At 43.4% G+C, this 17,424-nt stretch overlaps 1 protein-coding gene across 2 annotated transcripts in view; it reads right to left on the bottom strand.

The window, feature by feature from the left end:
- Positions 1-5,036: 5,036 nt before the first annotated feature.
- Slc24a2 (solute carrier family 24 member 2) overlaps positions 5,037-17,424 on the bottom strand; it is a 220,950-nt gene continuing 208,562 nt past the window's right edge. For both annotated transcript variants that reach the window (XM_059255959.1, XM_059255958.1), the window contains exons 7-9: positions 14,985-15,074; positions 11,011-11,177; positions 5,037-5,580 (exon numbers count right to left, since the gene is read on the bottom strand). In XM_059255959.1, the coding sequence (XP_059111942.1) occupies positions 5,331-5,580; positions 11,011-11,177; positions 14,985-15,074 (507 nt within the window). In that variant the 3' untranslated portion in view covers positions 5,037-5,330. The remainder of the gene's footprint in view (positions 5,581-11,010; positions 11,178-14,984; positions 15,075-17,424) is intronic.

Here is a 17,424-nt window from a genome sequence, read left to right on the forward strand (position 1 = left end):
ATCAAAAAGTGTTCAAATGCAGTTGTCTTCTGCCATGAAGCAAAAAATGGGTGAAGTCATCAGCCGGATGGTCTTTGGGTGGAACTGGATGAGAACTTTTCTGACCTTGGGTATACTAGGATCTCTTTGCTGATATCCCATGATTTAATATTGGTGGTCCTTTGTACTACAGTGACCAACAGACAGATTCCCTTACTGGAATCTGTCCTTGGTGGGAGCCCACACATGTCCATGGCACTTTTCCATCCTCAGGTGTTTATTAATTTTCCAGTTCAGCCCATCAGTGTTTTAGGAAAAGTGGCTTAGGCAACATGCTTTACCATTCAATCCCTCACTGTGATACACTAATTTGAGCTCATCTACCTAAACTTTCAGGACTGGTTTGGTCTCTCAAAAAACCGGCTAGGTCATGCATTTGTTTGTCCTTTGTGGGGCCCTCCCTCCCACTCTTTCAAGAAAACCCATTAGCAAGATTAAAGACTTTGGTGACATTTAGGTAGTTTGGAGCGAGGTTGATTGTCTATGTGTGAGAAAGGCGTGTGGATGCATGTTGTCTGGGAGGTCTACATGGAAAGCAAGCCACTTCCAGATGTAGTAAACATGAGCACATCTGTGATTCCACAGAAGTCCATGTCCTCCTGCTGCTGAGGCACCACCGCCTATGTAGACCCAAAGTGCCCAGTGACATGAAAGAGATATTTCAAAGGTGCAATAATATGTATTGGATCTGAGCTGGCTGTATTTCCTTTATTGCTTTTCTTGTTAGCTATATTTCAAAGAATATGAGGCTGTGAGATTAAAAAGGACCACAAAGATCCAGAGGCAGGAAACTAAACTCAGACAGACACTGACTGGGCCAAGGCACGGGAACCTTCTTCCCTAAGGCCTTCTTGACATGTGATTTTTCAAATAAACCTAGGACATGTATAGGCTTTAGTAACTGATTAAAAATGTCTCCTATTTGTAACCACTTTAAACATCACAGATATATTTCAATTGCTTTTTTAGGGATTCTATTACATGTAAATTATTTTCTCATTTCCCCCTTTTGATTTTTATATTTTTCTCCCAATCTCTCTTAGTGGGAAAGCCTTGCCTGCTAATTGAAGGAAATGTTGTGAGAGAGGCAGGTAAGAGAGGATGATAGCTTTAAAAACTAATAGGTCAGGTGAGTATCTACAAATGAGTGACAGCTTTTCTGTCTGTAACATGTTACTTGTTGGAGTCACAATCTTTCTGGGAGCAAGGAAGCATAGAGTGTGTGTGTGTGTGTGTGTGTGTGTGTGTGTGTGTGTGTGTGTCTGTGTCTGTGTCTGTGTGTGTGTGTGTGTATCTGTGTGAAAACCCACTGAAATTCTCTGAAATGCTTACATTCAAACAAGCATCAGACTCCATCAAATGCTTCAGTGCAATTCTTTCAATAGAATACCTCCAATTCCATCTTCCCCTCTGTCTGGCCAGTAGCTCTAACAATTGTCTCTTCTGTGATCAGCCTTCTGTTAAGTGGTCTGGGTGTGGACAATCTTCTTTTATAGGCTTCATCTTCCTTCACCTTAGGTCAGAGAAGTATTTACAAGATGCAGGAAGTGGTGGTGGTGGTGGTGGTGGTGGTGGTGGTGGTGGTGGTGGTAGGGAGTCAGTCATTTCTCTCTGGCCAGGAGCTGATGTATGCTAACATTAACAGAAATCTGATCATCGAGGCAGTGGTGTTTTGCTGAAAGGCCTCTAAACCACCTGACTCATGTCTTCTCTAGAAAAGAAATTCCAGTGGCCGCTGTCAAGTGATACCTGTCAGAGGCTTTGCAAAGCGTTTTCCTCGAGTACGAAATGGTCCTTGCCTCTTTTCATAGCTCTTTAAAGTGAGACATCAGACATTCTGCATCATCTGCTGAGCTGGCAAACAACCCTGTCCCTGAATCTCTGAACACATACTCTGTTCTGCTGACACCGCCTGACATGTTTAGGTCCTGGGAAGTTGAATAACACCATTTAATCTCATGCTTCATCTCATCAGGAACCGCCTGGGTCCAGAGGGCAGATGGATATGTCATGGGCATTCTTAAATGCAAATCTAGGAGCTTCTGTTTTTAGAATCCCTAGTCTGGACCAAGTTTCTCTCCTGTTCCAGGGTTGCCTAGGGCTAGAGAAGAGGTGTCAGCAAGCAAGACTGGCTTGGGTTTCTGTGAGTAAATGGACATTTGGGTACAATTCCTTTATTTTAAAATGAATGGCAAATTTTGGCCTGAACTTTTGGTATTATTTCATACCCTGCTCCAGAGAAGCAAAGAGACAGCCGTCTAAAATTTTCTCCCATCCCTCTTATTGCATATTTTGCCTCTCTGTAAGCATTAGGGACACAGCTGGAATATCTCTTATACTCTGGGGGTTGGAATGTTTGAGTGGCATGTAAATGTTTGTGTATATGCATAGAATAAAAAACCATTTAGTTCATAAATGTTCACTTTGGGTGGTGGGCATGACTTTCCTTTCCCTTGGCTGTCAAGTTTGATGCTCTTTGCTTTGAAATTCCAAATGTGATTGGGCCCAAAGGGTGATGATGTAATTGATATTGTATGTCTGCAGATCTCGTATACTTGTACACACCAATATGCAAGAAAGAAATTAGAGATGATCTGAAACTAGCATGTAGAAAGCAGTTTTACAATAATGTGAATGATTCCAGGTCAACATATGGCCACATAACCACACACTCCTCAATGAAAGCAGTAAGAGTCAGCAGTGGATGGTGTCTGAGCACCATTCAGTGAGGGGGAGCACTGTGGAGGTAGGGACTGGTCCTAGGAATGTTGTCTTCTCAAAGCAACTTTTCATTAAAGACCATAACACTCCCTATGAAGCAGAACTCCCAGCTCTTAGGCACCTGGGGTGCTTCCTGGCTTCTTGGGGAGGAGGTAAGGGGAGTGAGCATGGGGACAGTAATGGCGGGACCAGACATTCTGTGACCTTGCTTATTTTACAGTCTATTTGCAGTTGGTTAAAAAAAACCCATCCATTTTAAGCAATAAACCAACCAGAAATCAGAATTTATCCAACCATCATCATGTAGCCCAGACAACAATCTGAGATTTTAAAACTGAAAACTCACTGTTCCTTGTCTTTCTAAGGTAGCAGCATAAATGCTTGCTTCAAACAAACTCCAACCCTTGATGTGGGTTTCTCTCTCACCACTGAAAATTGCCAGCACTCAGGAGGCAGAGATAGGCGATCTCTGTGAGTTTGCGGCCAGTCTGGTCTACAGAGTGAGTTCCAAGATAGCCAGGGCAGTTACACAGAGAAAAAAAAAAAAAGCCAAACCAAAAATCCAACTTTGCATGGTTGGAGAGACTCGAAAGCCAGTTTCTCAGCTGGCAGACCTTTTGATATCTTGTACCTTTTGCTTATGAGTGAAGTGGTCTTGGGCTTGGTTCTCCCTGTTGTTGCCATGCTCTGTAAATGAATGGAGGTTTTGTGGAGGGGATGCTGAACTTGATCAGGGGTGTTGGGTTACCCCACCTTTTTATTCAGCTTTGAGTTCTGCATTCCTCCTCCCTATGTTAAATGATGTTCACAACATAGTCAGAAAAGGCACAGTGACAGATCAGAACTTGAATGCATGATGACATTCTCCACGTATGGTGTGTGCCAATTTACATGCAGGGGGTCAATGAACTTTAAGGAGAAAGCATGGTTTAGGGAAATGAAAAACTCTGCATATTTTCTCAGTTTAGTTTGTCCTGCTGCTATCAACCAGTCTCATTTTCTACTGAAATAAACCAGAGAAATCACACAAGATGTCAGACAGAGCTTGGGGGCACTCAGTGAATGAGATGGTCCAATGTGAAGCTGAGCAAAATCAGTAAATCATAATATCAGAGCGACTGCTTCAGAGCAGCATAAGGAAACTGTGGAATTCAGTCTCCAGTGCGCTCGGAACACTGGAGTTCCAGATGGGGTTATGATGGGAGGAAGGACATGAATGTTGCAAGGGTCTACACCAAATTCATGACACAGGACTTGGAAACTGTTCTGGGGGGTAAACGGGTAAATGCCTCTGCAAACAAACCCAAACTGCCTCAATCAAGCACTATCCGCCATTAGTTTAGATCTCTTGGGAATGATTCTTAGACTGCAGCCCTTGGTGACCACACTGAGAAATGCCCTAAGGAGCTATGCCCTTAGGTTCCCATCAGTGGCAGCTCCCACTGAGCACCTCTGCTGGACGGTGTTTCTCAGCACACATCTCAGCTCTCTTGGCAGGACTTTGGACTGGATGTGAGCCCTTGGCATTAAAGCATGTCAAATGACAATCATGGCTAAGATCGCCCTTGTTCTTTTGATGATAATGGGCCATGCACTGAACAAGATAGGCTCAGTTTATATAATTTTGCTGTCCTAGAAAAGCACTAATTTGGTTTTTCATTCATATCATCTACTTGCATGCTGGGGCAATACAAGAAAAAGCAAAAGAAAACAAAACAACCTAACCTTCATCAGTTCCCCTTTGGTTACCACCCGGTCTGAGTTTTACCTCTGTCTTAAGGAATCCCATGGGTCTCAGTCAGAGCATCCCAGTGGGAATGTGCAGATAGGTTCTGTTTGGCTTGTGAGAGAATTTTAGAGGTTCTAACTGGGGCTGCTACAGAGTCCCTCTATTAAGCCCTCCTCTCTGCAAACTAGTGAACTAAACTTAGTATATCCAAAGCAGCCTGGAGATCACAGCAAAGAACGCTTTGCCTACTGATTCTGTTATAATTCACCTTTTGCACTTGAGAGGCAAAGTACAAACTGAAGGTTGAAGGTTGATGCCCCTCTTCAAATAGGTACCATAAATATGCTAGAGCTATCCCTGAAAAGATGCATTTGCACTTAAATATATGTCTTTTTATATATATATATATAATTTTTCTTTCTGTTTGTGTACAGTTATATATTACTCTATAGGTATAGGAGGAGAGGTATAGTACAGAAACAGGCAGGATTTGTATGATCATGTGTATATATTTATAATATTTATATGTATGTATGTATAGCCTCTGTCCGCTTTTGTGTCATCACAATGAACGTACCTCCGACCAGCGAGGAGTACCTGTCAGTGGTGATGGAGAGATGGTTCTCCTTGTCTCTTATATGGAGTCACTTCAGCAGGCAGGGGTGAGTTGCCTGTGACGTGAATGGCCCCATGAGAATCCATCCTTCCTCTAACTCTCCAAGGAGGGACACTGGCCTCCCAAGGCTGTGCACAGGCTGCCTCTTCTCAAGACAGCCAGGAGCCTGGAACCCAGAGCCAGGAGGGACCATCCATGCTGTTGGTTTGAGATATGGCTTTTCCACTAGATGGAGACAGGGCACTCGAGCACTTTGTCTTCCAGGAGGACGCTGACCACCAGGAACACGAAGTAGAGGCCAAACATGATGAAGCCCAGTATTTTGTTCATCCGCCATTTGCAGAGGGCGATAGAGAGGATGACGAAAAGCAGCATGATGAAGAGGAGGACGATGGCGCAGAAGAGGCCGTTGCTGCTGACGGTCACTGGCTTGAATCTGTGGATGATGGTGTAGAGGAGCCAGGGCAGTGGCAGCCTGTGAGGCAGAAAGGCAGGCAGGAGGGGGAGGAGAGAGAGCAGTCAGGCGTGGGGAGTAAGCGCTAGAAGATGACCGTCTGTGGCTTAGGAGGGTGACACTTTCGGGTCACTAGGACAAATGACTGGCCCAGGAGAGTATGGAAAGAAGTCAGGAGGACCTTTGGAATCTTGACCAGTTTCCTGACTCATTTGTTCTCTGGTGGACTCCCTCAAAGATGTGACTGCTACAGGTGACGTCTGAATTTGATTCACGTCAGTTTTTATTTTCTTCCCAGGGGAGATTACAATGTGCTCCCAGCCCTGGAAAGGTGAACCAGATTTGCACGGGATGAAGGAGGAGAGGACAGCAGAAAAAAGGTATAGGAATGGGCAGGGACAAAGGAGAAAAGACAATCTAACCTTTAGAATGGAGACAGAGAGGCGAGGACTTCTTTGAGAACCTAAGATGCAGTGAGGTTGCATGATGGTGGTGGGGACCAAGGTACAATGTGGCAGTCTGAAGTTTATTCTGGGAAAGATGCTGACCATCATTTATTAAAAAGGGTCTTGGGCTGGGTATAGTGGTGTACGCCTTTAATCCCAGCACTCAGGAGGCACAGGCAGGCCGATCTCTGAGTTTTGAGGCCAGCCTGCTCTACAGAGTGAGTTCCAGAACAGCTAGTACTACATAGTGAGATACTGTTTCAAACAAACAAACAAACAAACAAACAAACAAACAAACAAAAGAGGGTCTTATATTTATGATGAATTAAAACACTTTATTATAAAATTTCCTACTGATTTTCTTGCTTTGGACTGGTCTTTGAAATCTGACAACACCCATTGTTGCTAACCAGAGTGATGTCTGTGACATACACCAGGATGAGCCATCACTGGGAACACACAGGAGTTAGAAATATGGCTGAAAATACCTGGTTCCAATGGTGTGCTGCCACCTGGAGGCCGCTCTGTGGCATGCAGCCAGTTACTGGCTAGAGTATGGCTAGTTATGGCTCTGGGATGTGGGGGAGGAAGTAACCTTTTGAAACCCCAAATTTCCTAATGGGAAAGCAAATAGGACGTAAGCAGGATTTCAAAAACAGCCATGCTGGGCTGGGGGAAACCAAAACACTTTACCCTCACTAAACTCTGTACTACAGTTGGATCTTGAGCATCCGCTAAAGGCTGTCTGTTAAAGGTTTGGTCTCCAGCCTGAGGCTCTTAGGAAGTGATGGAATCTTTAGGAGGCAGGATGGAAGGAAGCTAGGTCACTGGGATTATGATCTTGAATGGGATTTTGGGACTCTGTTTCTGTTGTTTTCATTGCTACCTGGCCACGAGGTGAACAGGCCGCCTCTGCCATGCCCTCGCACTGTGATACACTGGCTGCCCAAAGCAAGAGGGACAAGAGGCCGCAGGCTGACACTTCTGAAGCCATAAGTCAAACGATTTCTCCTTCAAGGAGATAGAGTTTAGATATTTGTCACAGGGGCAGGGAGCTGACCAACCCACAATCACACACATGCACACATTCACAACTGATCACAGGGGCAGGGAGCTGAGCTACCCACAATCACACACATACACACATTCACAACTGATCACAGGGGCAGGGAGCTGACCAACCCACAATCACACACATGCACACATTCACAACTGATCACGGGGGCAGGGAGCTGACCAACCCACAATCACACACATGCACACATTCACAACTGATCACGGGGGCAGGGAGCTGACCAACCCACAATCACACACATGCACACATTCACAACTGATCACAGGGGCAGGGAGCTGACCAACCCACAATCACACACATACACACACGCACAACTGATTTTGGTAAAGTTGGGCGGGTGGCACTTCAGAGAGTTGGTGAAAACTCTTTTTGGAGAGTGACATTTCCCACACCTCTTGATCTATCAACTCTATTGTCAGTGATCAAGCATAAGGAAAGAACGAGCTGCAAACGCAACTTTAATCAGAAAAATGATCATTTCAGTCTCATTTGAGGAAAAAGTTGGAGGTCTTTTTATAATTTCTAGCAATAAGGAACGAGTTAGATAGTGTGTAAGCCAGTGTAGTGTTATGTGGCTATTTAAAATCACAAGCTTAGAGATCAGGACTACCGAGCAGCTGAAGGGTGCTTGCCTAGCACGCAAGATGCCCTGGGTTCATCAGCATTGCCTAAGACAGACGTGGTGGTGCCTTAATCCCAGCCCCTGGGATGTGGAGGCAGGAGGATCAGGAGTTCAAGGTCATTCTCTGCTACATAGGCAGTCTGAGGCCAGCCTGGGCTGCATGAGACCATGACACAACCAAACTACCAAACAACAAACTCTGTAAGCCTTACAGCGCTAATAGGAAAATACTCATGATGTAATTTTAAATTCAGTCTTTCTTTCTTTTCTTTTTTTGAGTCAGGGTCTCACATGGGCTGACTTTGAACTTGCTATTTGGCTAAGGATAATACTGAACTACTTCTTTTTTTTTTCTTTTGGTTTTTCGAGATAGGGTTTCTCTGTGTAGCTTTGGAGCCTGTCCTGGAACTCACTCTGTAGCCCAGGCTGGCCTCGAACTCACAGAGATCCGCCTGGCTCTGCCTTCTGAGTGCTAGGATTAAAGGCGTGCACCACCACTGCCTGTCTAATACTGAACTTCTGATCCCCCTGCTTCCACCCCTCATTTGATATCTATGGATTGAAATGCTGGGATCAAATGCAAAGTCTTGTATATAATTTTAAGTAAAAAACAAATGGCACACATCAAACTAGCAATGTAATTTCAATCATGCAAAATGTACATATTTTGAGTGGTTGGTAGATCATCATTGATTTCTATATGTATCTTCTAAAACCCTTATATACTACTTATATGTACAAAAGAAAATGCTGGCTACAGAGAAACTTTACACTCACTATATTGTTAACAACACACTCAGTGTCCTGACAATAAAAACATAAAATTGAACAAATTTTGGAAAAGACTTTTTTTTTAAAAGAAATATATAAAATATATCAACACCCATTAAAATATTCAAAGTATATAGTCTGTTAATGCTGCTTTAAGGGATTTATGCTAATGAAATAATTAAAAGAGAATTTTCTACATAAAAGTGTGGTGATATATTTGTACCTCAATGAAGCTTACCTGGGGATCAGAGGCCAGAGTCAGCCACTAAATTAGACATAGAGGTCAGGTAGTGATGGCACACACACCTTTAATCCTAGCATTTGGGAGGCAGAGATCCATCTGGATCTCTGTGAGTTCAAGGCCACACTGGTAACAGAGCCAGGCATGGTGGCACACGCATTTAATCCCAGTACTGGGAAGGGCACAGAAAGGTATATAAGGTGTGAGTAAACAGGAAGTCTCTCTCTTGAGGCTGAGGATTTCATAGAGGTAAGAACGTAGCTGGCATGTTCTGCTTTTCTGATCTTTCAGCTTTCACCCTAATATCTGGCTTCGGGTTTTATTTTTTATTATAAGACCTTTTAAGATTTGTGTTACATAAAGGTATTTATAAAATCCCTATCATAGCATAAAGCAAAGAAAGAAGAGAAAAGGTCCATTGAAGACACTGGTTAACCAGGAACACAACAGGATAAAACACCTGGAGTCACAGTGTTAGTTTCAAGGGCTATAAAAGCACTGAGCAGAACAGTGCATGTGGCTGCCGGCCTACTAGGAGAAGCCACTTTGTGCCAGGTCCATGTGGCTTTAAGTTGGAAAAGATAAGTGACCCCCAAGACAGCAAAACTGAATATTCTCTAAGAAAAATTAGTAAATCTTTGCAGAAGATAAAAAATGAAGGGCTTTTGGTAGGAGGACTAGGGAAGATTATGAGAGGCTTTCCTTTGTTCTTATTTATATATAATTTAGTAACAATGAACAAAGAGAATGTTGTAATATGTCAGAGTATGTACCTTTGGAAATATGACAAATGTGTTTATCTGAATACTTACAATTCTAGTAGACTTTTTTCCTTTTACACTATAGGACATTCTCCACCCTCCTCCCTCATTGGACCCACTCAGGTGGTGAAAATTTGTAAGCAGTAGGGCTGACAAATACAGTTTATCCCAGAACAACTTCCATTAAAACACACCCATTCATCTGTTCATTCTAGAAGCACTTGTCAGACGCTACCCTGATTAGACAATGGGCAAGGCTACGGTGAGTTCACTAGAGGGATACTTGAAGGGATCACAGACTGGCAGGAAGAAGGAATCATAATGAATACAATATGCAGAGTCTAGAAGAGTAGGAGCCCCTGGATTTGAACAGACTCTGGAAAGAGAAGTCAGACTTTCCTGTAGATAGATGAAGAGGCTCCTTAGTGGGTAGAGTACTTGTCCTCAGAGACCCAACTCTAATCCCAGCTACCTTATTTACCTGCTGCATTAGCTCTGTGCTCTCCAGTTTCCATATTCAGAAATATGGTTGATAACACAGAATCCACATGACTGTTGTGTGTTTTAACTTGCTAACTGTGAGCACTAAATGAACAATGACAAATGTATGTACAATGGCTTAGTAAAAAGGAAAAAGACAGAACGACATTCAAAATGTTCAATGAGAAAGTGGATGCATGTTAGTGAATTTCCCGATTCCAGGGTCTAGAGACTTGTAATCCTGAGAGCATAGAGACTCTGTGACTTAAGTTTCTCAGGCGCTGACATTTAGGGTCATTTGTCAACTACTTCTGACAAGTTTGATGAAATGGGAGGGATAACAGAGTCCCTGTCAATCTGGCTCACTACAGATGATTCCTACTGAGAATTCCAGTTTGCTCAGCTAGAGGGAAAGAGCTCATCTTCTGTCTTTTCACAAAACCTGGGTTGCCAGCACTTTCCAAGCAAAGAGACAGGATGTCAATGCTGGGCCTGGGTGTGTCCCAAGCTGCCTTTGAATTCAATCTTACCTGGTAGAGTAGAAAAAAAAAATACCATGAAACTGCCAGAGTACCTCAGTCCTACCTGGGCAGTGTATATTCATAATTCGTGGTAAGCACAGTTATGTAAGTGAAATTCGTACTTTCTAAAACATTCTGTATGTAAGTATGTGTTTCTGCTGGTTTAGGGATGACTTAGTTTTTTTTTTTTTGGTTTTTCGAGACAGGGTTTCTCTGTGTAGCTTTGCACCTTTCCTGGAACTCACTCTGTAGTCCAGGCTGGCCTCGAACTCACAGAGATCCGCCTGGCTCTGCCTCCCGAGTGCTGGGATTAAAGGCGTGCGCCACCAACGCCCGGCTGGGATGACTTAGTTTTATTAAGTTCCCTAAAAATAAAATCCAGTTGGTAAAATGGAATGGTGCTCCTAGGTGTAAGTTTTGGTTGGCACTTGGGTGAGTTTTGGGTTGGGATAGCCAGCTCATGTTTCTACAGCTTCTAGGAAGACAAAGACAGAGGTGGAGCTAGTGTGCATGCTTATAGAACACCATACTTACCCCACAGTGATGTCAAAGATGTTGCTTCCAACAGAGCTGGACACGGCCATGTCCCCCAGCCCTTTCCTGGCCACTATGACACTGGTGATAAGGTCAGGGATAGAGGTTCCAGCAGCCAAGATGGTCAGACCCATGATCTCTTCACTAATGCCGATGGTCTCTCCGACCTGGATATCACAGCAAGGACAAATGTGAGGGCTGGAAGTCACAGAACCCAACATTACTATGTGACCTCTTTTTAATGAGTCCCCCACTCTGTTTTGGGGTAAGTGGTGATGTAATAAAAAAGAGGAAGCCATAGTCACTGATGAAGGAGTTTATGCACTTTAACATCCATACCCAGGACGTCATCGACGTGCACATGAGGCTTAAACAGACTATTTCAAATAATAGAGCTGTAGAGACCCTGAGTGTAGCCACCATGCTTTGTCTTCTAAGACTGTTGGGGGAGCTGCAAGATTCATTTGAAAAGCCAATGGACTTAGAACCTAAGGCCAGTACCTGAAAATGTCAGCGAGTTCCAAGGCCCTTCGATCGACTATTGAGTGTCAAGATAGTGTCCCGATTTTTTTCTTGATACCTCCAATTATTTCTATGACTCTTAAACACCCATAACCTCTACTGTTTCCACAGGGAACTTGGCATTGGGTGAACTCAGGTTTAGAAATATGAAACTAAACCAACAAAACAGCTATGTAGAACTAACAGCAAGGAATCAGAGGGCCTTGGTCCCAGGGCTGCCTTAAGGACTTGATCAATTGATAATTGTTCCCTGTATAGTGTCTTGACTCCTGATTTCTTAGCCATCAAGTAGGGATAACAATACTTACCTTACAAGGAAGTTGTGGGCTAAGTGATAGTTTTCAGGAAAGCCCTTGTAAATAGTACAGCATTATTTAAAAGTGAGAAGGCACAGTATTCTATTTTGTTATGGTCTTTGCTTAAGACTGCTGGTTTTGTTTGAACAGTTGGTCTAGCCTCAGCTAGAATCTACCCATCCATACACACATCCATCCATCCATCTATCTATCCACCCATATATCTACCTATCTATACTGGGGATCAAACTCAGTGCATTGCACATGATAGGTCAGCACTCTACCACTAAGCCACACATCCAGCCATGGTTTTTTTGAGATAGCATTTCACTATGTAGCCTAGGCTAGCTTTGAACTTGCTTCTGTTTTTCTGCCTCCTAATTCTAGGATAGTGACTGTAAGCTACCACACATATTTCCTTTGTTTCTTGAGCACCTTATTTTTTGGGGGACTTTAAAAAATCTTGTATGTTTTCTGGAGCTGGTGAATTACTGTTCTTAAAAATTTTAGACAGTGTTTTCCAATAGCTTACTTTATGACATCCAGGTTTTTTTTTTAAAAAAAATAATTTAATAGGTAAAATAACATACAGGAATAAATGATTTTAGGGAATAGAATACTTATTTCTAAATCTTCTTTTTGATTTATAAGGACATAATATCTTAGTTCTTGGTAACTTAAAAGCAGGCTTTTATTTTGACAGTTTGCTCCCAAGTCTATTGAGCAGACCCAGTCCTCCAGGCACACAGATTCACTGCCTGCCCCCAACTGGAAGGTAAGTCCCAGGGCAGGCAAAGACACTTGCCACCAAGCCTGTGACCTGAGTTAGATCTCCAGGACCTACACAGTGGAAGAAGAGAAGCAGCTCCAGCAAACTGTCTTCTCTCTCCCCTAACACACACTAGTAAACACTTAAAAAACAAAAAGAAGTAATCTACATGCAAGCAACATCCGTACTGTGGATATATTATGTTAGAATATTAGGTCATAAAAATTCGTTTGAGCTGCTAACTTGATTTTCTTTAAAAAAATTGTTAAATGAGGGGCTGGTAAGATGGCTTGGTGGGCAAAGGCGTTTGCTACCAAGCCCGACCACCTGATCCCCAGAGCCGACACACTGGAAAGAGAGAAGTGACTCTGGAAGTTGTCCTCTGACACCCACATGCATGCCGTGGCATATGTATGCTCCTTTCTGCCCAAATACATAAAATCAATGAAAAAAGTTAATTCTATCTGTCTTGGGATTAGGGCAGGATTTCTAACCGTTTCTGAAGTAGTCCTAAACATACCTGTGCCATATTGTACTGCATAGTTGCATGATGCAGTGTTCTCAGGCAATTCTAAAAATACAATACATTCAACTCTGAAGGACACTGAGGATGCGCTCTGTCCAGCAACATCACATATTCTGAGATCGAGTTGTTCAGGTAGCAACAACAAGGAAGTCCCTCTGAGGAGTATACAGACATGCTTTCATCCTTAACAAATGGTTAAATTATATAGACACCAAAGAATTGTTTTTAAAATAAATTTATGATTTGTCGTGAGCAAATGTTTGACTTGTGTATTTGTTTTATAGGGCAATACATCTGGGGTTGTGTAAAAAATTTCTTGGGCAAGAAGAATTGTAAGAAGAAACAGGTTAAGAAGCTGCCTGCCGTAGCTCCAAGAGCCTACTTGCCGCACGAATGAGTAGATCTACTCATGCTGGTGATTTCCCTGGGCAACAGGAGTGCCCTGTTTGAACAAAATGCTCTCCTTCCTGCTGACTAAATGATTTTCACCCTAAGTAAGCTGCAATTGATTTGATACATTCTTAATAATTTAAATTCTTAGAGGGAATGCTATCACAGTGACCATTTAAAGATACACCATTGATATTCGGAGTTTGAATGCCATTCCTGGCAGGAGAGTTTAAAACTGAAGAGAAGCATGGTGGTGTGGTTATGGACATGGGTGAGTCTCCAACAGCCCGGGATACCTTCCAAGTCTCTGATGAGGCTAGCTTTGAGTTCCTGATTCTCCTGCCTCTACCTTCCAAGTGCTAGGATTCCAAACATGTGCCACTCTGCCTGGCTGCTTGGCCATTTTTCTTGTCAGGTTTAAACTCAATTCCTTTATCTGCATATTGTAGCTAATGATCGTTTGCCCCTCAACCCTCATAGCATCTGAATCTGTGTGCAGGATTGAAAACAAGAGTATAAAGACAAAGGGATGTGAACGGTCCAGCATGGAGTATACATTCAACAAACAATGGTTTCCACTCTCATCTTTGAGAACAGAAGCCCCCGAGTCTCACTCACTCAAGTTTTCAAGCAGTAATCACTGAGCTCCTGTCTTGGGATCAGCATTATGACTGGCACTGAGTTAAAAGTGACAAAAAGGACACGCATCATTACATTTGTAACTGAAGCTCAAGGACGAACGTTTTGTCTTCAGGACCCTTCTTAATAACCATTGTTAAAAGGCTGGTAAGGGTTGGGGAGGTGGCTCAGTGGGTAAGAGCAATTACTGCGCAGGCGTGAGGCCCTGAGCTCAGATCTCAGGCATGCATGAGGAAAGGCCTGGAACTCCAGCATGGGGCTTTGGGGCAGAGGCAGAAAGAACACTGGAGCTTGCTGCCTGCCAGCCTAGCTGAGAAATGGCAAGACATAGGTTTAGTGAGAGACCCTGTCTCAAGGTCATATAAGGTATGGAGCAATAAAGGAGAACATGGAAGACTTCTGTTATGCCTATCATACAGACTCATACACCTATGTCCATACATGCATATAATACACACACACACACACACACACACACACACACACAGAGCTAGGGACAGTCATGCTAAGTTGCTTGCCCAAGACAAAATAAAGACACAGAGGTAGGCAGAATCTTGACTTTCTTCGCAGCCCTGGTTGGCCAGGCTTTAGATGACAGACAACAAGCAGCAGCCAGGTTTGCCTCTCACCACATAGCTGTCTTGATTTCTCCACATGCTGATTTGATTTCTGACCACCGAGATAGGGGAATAGGAAAACCCAGTCCTGAAATGTAACGTGTCTGCACCACGCTCAGTACTGTGACAGTTTCAAAGGGCAAACACATTGACTGACCACGTGACAACCAAGACCGGAGACAAACCCGGCAGACGGGTGCCCCTGGCAGTCTTACCTGGTGTGCCCACCACACCATCAGGTAAGAGAAAACTGCGATCCAAGTGATGGAGCCAAAGAATGTGATAGGGAAGAACTTCCTGAAAGCCTGCAAGACAACCAGAGGGAAGAACGTCAGCATTGCCCTCTGTGGTGGAGCAACAGTCCAAAGCTAAAGCGGTCTTTGCCATTGCCATGATCTCTCTCACATTTCTTACTTCTTGGTTGAGGAAAATTCACTCTTGGAAATTAAAATTGGTGGGAGCTAAATGGTTGTAGAACTAGGGAAGAAATCTCTCTCTCCCTTCATCCCTTTCTCCTTCCCTTTCCCCCATTTCTTTCTTTGAAATACGGTCTCAATGCCCAGGATAGCCTAGATGGCCCAGAACTCATTATGTAGTCCAGGTTGGCCTCAGATCCTACCTTCCTGCCTCAGCCTCCCATGTTATGACATGTGACACTGTGTTGGGCTCTGGAAGTCACTTGAGAGAATGTCTGTTCATACCTGTAGCTAGATGCCCCATGTCCCCTGCTCCTGTCTTTTATAAGGTCTGGATTTTCTGTTATTCCTTCTGTTAAACATTTTGCATCCTCCCTTTATCTCCTTTTTAGTTTGCTTCCAAGTTCAGCCGATTCAGGCCATCAGAATTTACTGTTGGCAAACCATATGTCATGGTAATCTATATGCCAAAACCTCTTATGTGACTGATTACATGAAAAAAATGGGAAGGATTAGGAAGGTTGGAAATAGATTAATTCACCTTAGGGTCCCATGATTATTAGGAAAGCCACCACCACAGATGGCTGGTGATGGCTAGTCTCCAGGACACCAACCATACCCATCAGCTGAAGTGGACAGAGGTGGAGATGCTCAATCAGGGTGATCCCCACTAGGGTGGGGCAGGTCAGACATCATTCTTGGGAATGTGTTCTCTCCAGTGTGCCACTCCGATCTACATTACAAGTCCCATTCTGCTCCCAGCACTGGACTTCGTGTCATCTTGGGCTTGTACAGTGTGATCACACTCAAAGTTCCCTTAGATCATCATCAATAAAATTCAGGCACTTCTAAATGTAGTTTTTCAGGGCCAATAAGACAGCCCAGTGGGTAAAGGTGCCTGCTGCCTAGCCAGACAACCCATGTCCCATCCCTAGAACCCATGTAGTGAAAGGAGATAACCAACTCCTGCAAGTTGTCTCTGACCACATGGACCAAATAAATGAATGAATGAAGGAATGGATAAATAAATAAATAATACATGCAGGATTTCTTACTCAATCCCATTCCAGGGAAATTGTGGCTTGCACTGAACTAGTTTCTGCTGATTCCCTTGATGGAAAACATGGGCCATACTTAGATAACAGAATGCTGTTTGAGAGCCCACCACCTATTCTTGCCAACACTTTTAATCTCAAAGCTTTTCTATGCCAAGAAAACCACATATTGTGCTTTGATAATGTCACCCAGTTTCTTTCAGGGCAATGACTCCTACAGTTGATGTAGACAGTGGCTGTCTCAGCTGTCTGAAGAGCTGGTCTGGGGGAGTCACAGAGAGGCTACTCTGCCACAGCATTTGAAGGCTCATTGGAAGAAAAAAGAAACTCATGTGTGACAATCTTTTAAATCTGAAGCACAATGATAGATAGGCTCTATGGTACCAGACCAGGTTTGCGATCTCTGTAATTTTCAAGTGTTGAGTAAATCTTTTGATTATCATTTACACAGCCCTTAGACTCTACATGAATCTTTTCTCTCTTGAAATGACTGTTGCTTGGGGGGGGGCATTCCCTGGGGTGGCTATAAGACCAAATGGGCATGCTCAAGTGGGAGAGGGCATCATGTCATAGCCAAAACTCACCCTTAAAATGCTTCCCTATGCTCCTTCTCCTTCTTAAAAGAAAAGTATTTTGAATAAGGACTCTGGTCTGTCTTAGAGACCTGAGCACTTCAGTGGTTCAGTGGGTGATGGGAAAAACACTTTTTTTTTTTTTTTTTAAAGAGGAGCCTACATTTTTGCTTCTCAAAGCAAATCTTTTGAAGGCTAGGAACTGGGTTCTCAAGGTAAGATTCCTCTAGCCAGAGAAGATGCCAGGCTTGCCCAGGCAGGGCACTGAACTGACTGGACTTCCCAGCTTTTTTTCCTTCTGATTGTGAGCCACTGTTTCAGGATTCTAAATGGGATGCAGGTTTCAGTTTCTCAGGGTCATGCTCTGTCATAGGAAGAGAAGGGCAACTCTGGCCATACAAGGCCACCCCTGACTCCAGCATCAACTAGATTAGGGTTCTGAATGTGGCATGAGAAGCACAGAGAACTGTTATCTACTTTATGGTGAGACATCCATACCTCATGGAGCATCTTCTCAGGCTGTTCTACTTCCAGGTTATTTACATACTACATGTATTCTTACTATTTATTTTCATTTAATACATTGTAAATCTCCCCCTTGCATATCTGTTG

Source organism: Peromyscus eremicus, chromosome 2, assembly GCF_949786415.1.
Source record: "Peromyscus eremicus chromosome 2, PerEre_H2_v1, whole genome shotgun sequence".
NCBI classification, from domain to species: Eukaryota; Metazoa; Chordata; class Mammalia; order Rodentia; family Cricetidae; genus Peromyscus; species Peromyscus eremicus.